This window comes from Dipteris shenzhenensis, chromosome 3, assembly GCF_047967505.1.
Source record: "Dipteris shenzhenensis isolate YYH24624 ecotype China chromosome 3, Dip_SZ_1.0, whole genome shotgun sequence".
NCBI classification, from domain to species: domain Eukaryota; kingdom Viridiplantae; phylum Streptophyta; class Polypodiopsida; order Gleicheniales; family Dipteridaceae; genus Dipteris; species Dipteris shenzhenensis.
The window spans coordinates 59,925,327-59,930,123 of record NC_141598.1 but is presented as its reverse complement, the minus strand read 5'-3'; the positions used below and the strand labels follow the sequence as shown (position 1 = coordinate 59,930,123).

At 43.1% G+C, this 4,797-nt stretch overlaps 1 protein-coding gene across 1 annotated transcript; it reads left to right on the top strand.

Annotated features, from left to right (window-relative positions):
- The first annotated feature begins 2,443 nt into the window (after window positions 1–2,443).
- LOC147904096 (uncharacterized) lies at window positions 2,444–4,517 on the top strand. The gene is made up of 6 exons (XM_087370549.1): window positions 2,444–2,865; window positions 2,942–2,974; window positions 3,087–3,269; window positions 3,361–3,423; window positions 3,609–3,812; window positions 3,918–4,517. The coding sequence occupies exons 1-6, from the start codon at window positions 2,692–2,694 to the stop codon at window positions 4,089–4,091; spliced, it is 831 nt and encodes a 276-aa protein (XP_087226675.1). The 5' UTR covers window positions 2,444–2,691; the 3' UTR covers window positions 4,092–4,517.
- Window positions 4,518–4,797: the final 280 nt, after the last annotated feature.

The following is a 4,797-nucleotide window of genomic DNA, read 5'->3' as shown; positions in this document are numbered from 1 at the left end:
TGTTACCAACTCACCACTGTCATGAGCCAAAATGATTTATTGTTCACTAGCATCCTAAACAAATTCTGGACAAACACACAAAGTCAACAAGACATTGACACAATCAATTTAGTATGTTACTATAAGCCACCACTAGACTTGACGATACCTCATCTGTTTAGCACAAACAAATTGGTGCATGCGCATAACGAAATGGTGTTCTTCCATACAACCGGTAGCATTAACACTTTCCAAGAAGTGGATAATAGATATGGCAATTGCCCCGGCACTTATCGACGAATGACCCCAACCAGACAGCTAGCTTGCACAAAGAAATAAAGCTAAAACCAAATATCGTTGTCAAGCTATGTGTAGGTAACTACAACACAACCGATGGTCTTGTGAATGGGGCTGATAGCTACTTCAAGGCTATAACAACGTCCAGCTCAAACATAGTTATGTGGGTGCAATTCTCTAGCCCCACCCCTGGAGCATGCACACGTCAACAAACTCGGCACTTGTACGAAAATCATATTGAACAATCCTGGACTGCAATATTGCCAATCACAAAGAAAATACAAGTAGGGAGCAATAGCAACTACGTCATTTCATGAACACAATTTCCAATTCACTCGACTTTCATTCACTAGAGGAACAATAGATATGCATATCTCTTGTATCTGCCCTTTTTTGTGTGGATGTATAGCCCTATCCCTATGTTTTGTGTTCTATGGTTTTGTCATGACTATCATCGTGCTGCACTTTCAAGACACACTGCCTTTAAAGCCTCCTAGCAGCCATTCATGGCTTGATATAAAGTTGATGGACCCGGAAGCATTACCTTCTTGCCTATCTACACACCAATGGAGGATTCACCTTGTCTCTATTTCGTGCTGATCACTCAACATAAAAATTTTGTTTCTACTTCCTTAATTATGGACATGGTACACACTCGCATCCGTGGAAATTCCGAGTACTGGCTGATCAAATATAGTTGCCCAGATACACTAGCTAAGTAATCAACATGTGAAATGACGACTTCCTTTCTCTCTCCCCCTTCCGCTCTTCTATCCCTCTTTCTCCAATCTGGCCCTTGCCATTAGAGCTCTGTAGCAGCACCAACGTAGAGTGATGAAGATGATGAGAAGCAGACACTTGATTATAGAATTGGGCACATTCAATCTGTTGAAGAAGAGCAGCAGGAGGGGGGCAAGGAGAACAATGAAGACGACTCTGCAGCAAATCCTTTCATCAACTATCAACCTTCCCAATTGTCGATCGTCAACCAGCATCCAAATCCTATTGTCGAGACCACTGCCATGTGCTGTCCGACCTCCACAACCCACCAACATGCTCACCAAATCTAGCAATCGCAAGCCCTCTCTTGCTTGCAGCTCGACCCTCGTTTACGCATCCCAAAGACACCTCCAATTCCTTCTCGATGGCTCTCGTGCTGGGTTCTTTTTGGGCGATGGTGCTGTTGTAGGGAAGGGACGCACCATCACTGGACTGATATGGGAGAATTAGCAGCAAGGGAGAAGGAGAGCCCTTTGGCTTTCTGTGGGCTCCGACCTCAAGTTTGATGTCCGTAACGATGTGAATGGCCTCAACAAATTTTCTTACACAAAGCTCGATTTACTATCAAGTATTGTCCACTTGAACGTGAATTTCCCTACACACCTCGAGTGTTCCACAGAATGTCCGGGCTTGGGTAGGAGCTTGCAAGTAAAAAGACCAAGAAGAACAACGAAAAGCAAGAAGGAAATCACTTCCACTCCACGTTAAATGGACGAAAAGTGGAAAAGATTTTGTAGAATTTTCACCTTCATATAAATTTAAATCAACGAATAAGAATTGTACACGTGGTTCATCGAGAGCTCATGAAATAAAAACTTGCCTCTAGGCTACCTACCGTAAAAAGTGCCCCACACACTTTGTTGCCAAGTGGCCCCCTTCTATTTTCACACACACACACTCACTCGCACACACTTTCTTCTTTTAAGATCTCTCTCTCTCTCTCTCTCTCTCTCTCTCTCACACACACACACACACACATAGACTTTGCAAATCTCTTTGCATTTGCAAGCGGTTGCATAGTCCATTCATCTTGACAATGTTTGCATAGAACGTAAGGGAGTGCTCACGAGTACTTGTACTCAATTGTTAGCTCTACCTTCCAAGCAGCGCTCTAGTTACATTTTTGTTAAAAAGTGTCCCACACACTTTGTTGCCAAGTGGCCCCCTTCTATTTTGGTTCTCTCTCTCTCTTTTACACACACACTTTCTTTTACAAAGAACTCTCTCTCTCTTTCTCTCTCTCTCACACACACACACAGAGTTTGCAAATCATTCGAACTTTCCTATACACGGGCTTCCATGAGAAGTGTTGCAAATTAATCATTCATTCATATTGACAATTGTTTTACTTTGACAAATCATTCGAACTTTCCTATACAAGGGCTTCCATGAGAGGTGTTGCAAATTAATCATTCATTCATGTTGACAATTGTTATACTTTGACAAAACCAATTTGAAGGCCGTGCTCACTCACTTGTTGTTAACTCGACTTTACAGTAGGCACACCTGAGCCTCTGTTGATTTGCATCGCCATAGCTCTGCTGCTTCGTGGTCTTATCACGCCTACCATCGCCACAGCTCTGCCCTTCCTATGGTTCCTTCTCCCTGATCACCCCTCGCCCTGTTACGCTCAGGATGCTTTCTCCAGCCTCTTTCCGGGCTTCCAGACTTCTCTTTTCTCGCTTCTACTCTGGTGGACATGCTACTGGGCATCATTCCGTTTACTTGCGCAATTCCGGGAATCGGGCGGAGCTTTTCCTTGTTGGCATCGATCACGTCTCTCCTCGAAGCGTGGAGCTTGTCCGAAACGTAAGCCTTTTTGTTGCTGGAGATTGCTGTCTTTCGTTCCTCGCCACATGCTTAATAATGTTCGTTTTCATTGCAGTTAATCAGGGATGTCCGACCGAACGTTGTCGCGGTATGTAAGAAGCTGGACTTTGGAGATGAATGTGCTTTTGCTCAGCTTACAGCAAGTGCAGCCATTCCAAAAAGAGAATAAAACGTCCTAAACTTATGCACGTCTCTTACAGGTCGAACTATGTGAGGAAAGAAGCAGAAAATTGCTTTCCCTATCCTCGTGGGCTAGGAAGGTCACTTTTTGGGACTTTTTTCATTTTCCAGGGGGTCTGAAACAGAAGGTTCTCATGTATTTTATAAGCAGCATGTACGCTTCGTTCGCGGCAGCGGGTTTTAAGCCTGGGAATGAGTTTCGGGTGAGAAGCTGCTTGTCAACGAATGCGATTGTTTTTGCTAAACATTGTGATAGAAAATTGTGCCTGAATTAGGTCGTGACTGGGTTTGCAGGTTGCAATTGAAGAAGGGCGCGCTGCTGGAGCTCAAGTCTTTTTTATCGATCAAGAGGTTCACGTATGTACTGTGCTTGTCATGGCCAACTGCAGAGAGCGTGATTTTGCACTTTATCTTTGAATTCTTCGTTTGGAAAAGTTTGACAGTGAACGTCACAATTACCGACAGCTCGTGTATGTGGTCCCTCTGTTGTCATGGACTTTTCTTGCTCTTCTCTCTCTGATTTTGGATTGCAATTGCTGTAGGTTACCTTGAAGAGAGCTGCACAAGCTTTTTCTCTAAGATCCATCGTGAACTTCATTGTCAACAAAGATATAATACGGCAACAATATCCAAATTTTGTAAGAGCGGTCAGTCACGATGATGTCGAGAAGTGTGCGGAAGCTCTTGTGACTAAAGGTGTCATAAAAGAGGGGCTTGAGATGTGTGAAAAATATTTTCCTGAAATGGTATATTGCATACTCAGCTACGTCTCCATGTGGAGCTTTGCAGGGCTTATTTCTGAAACCAGAATTTTGGTTTTTTTCTAAGATCATGTTATGCATTTCTTGCAGGTGAAGGCCCTTTTGAGTGAGAGGAATCAGGTCATGGTAAAGCAACTTCGAGAGATGAATGGATTGATTGTTGGTGTAGTAGGTGCCTTGCATGTTCCAGGGATGCAGAAATTGTGGCTAGAGGCTGATCTTCAGTGCCCTAATAGTCTGTATAAATTATGGTCACCTTCATAATAAAGGTGGGCGATACTGTACCTTGGTTTTAAGAGCAAGGGGGACTACAAACAACCCTCTGCAAGTTAGTTGCCCATATGAGGGGAGCAGATTGAACATGTTCTTGCATTTGGAGGCTCAACTCAATTCTGGGAAGGAAGGTGCTACAATGATGCTGAATGAGCGTGAATGACCATTAGCTCTGGTATAACTGGGTCAAAGCCCCGCTTGCTGACACCCAACATGCTTGCCTGCATATCAAGATAAGAACAGTGATTTGGCATAAATTTGGTCTCATCTATTGATGTCTGGCTTTAAGAGACGTGAGTACAGATGGATGCGTGATGCAGTGCATGATTTGGAGCTCTGTGATGGATTCTTATAAAATGAAGACAGTACATGCGTAATCATAGGTCAAGTTTGAAATAGACTGGCCTTTATTCAAAACCTTTTTGCTGTGTTATAAGCCATGTTACTCATATCGTGAGATGTGCAGCCTTTGGTTGCTGGTAACTCTTTCTTTAATTTTCTCGTATGTCTTTCTATTTAGTACATGTATCAAGATGCTTGTTTCTTAGTGTGATAAAATAGGCAATGGATTTTTTCCCGCTTTCATCTACCAGGTCTGCCTCTTACCTCCATAGAGTCATTTGTATCTGACAAAAGCTGACAGATCTTAATTCATATAGTGTGAGAAAGGTATCATTCAGTTTAATATGGGCCAATG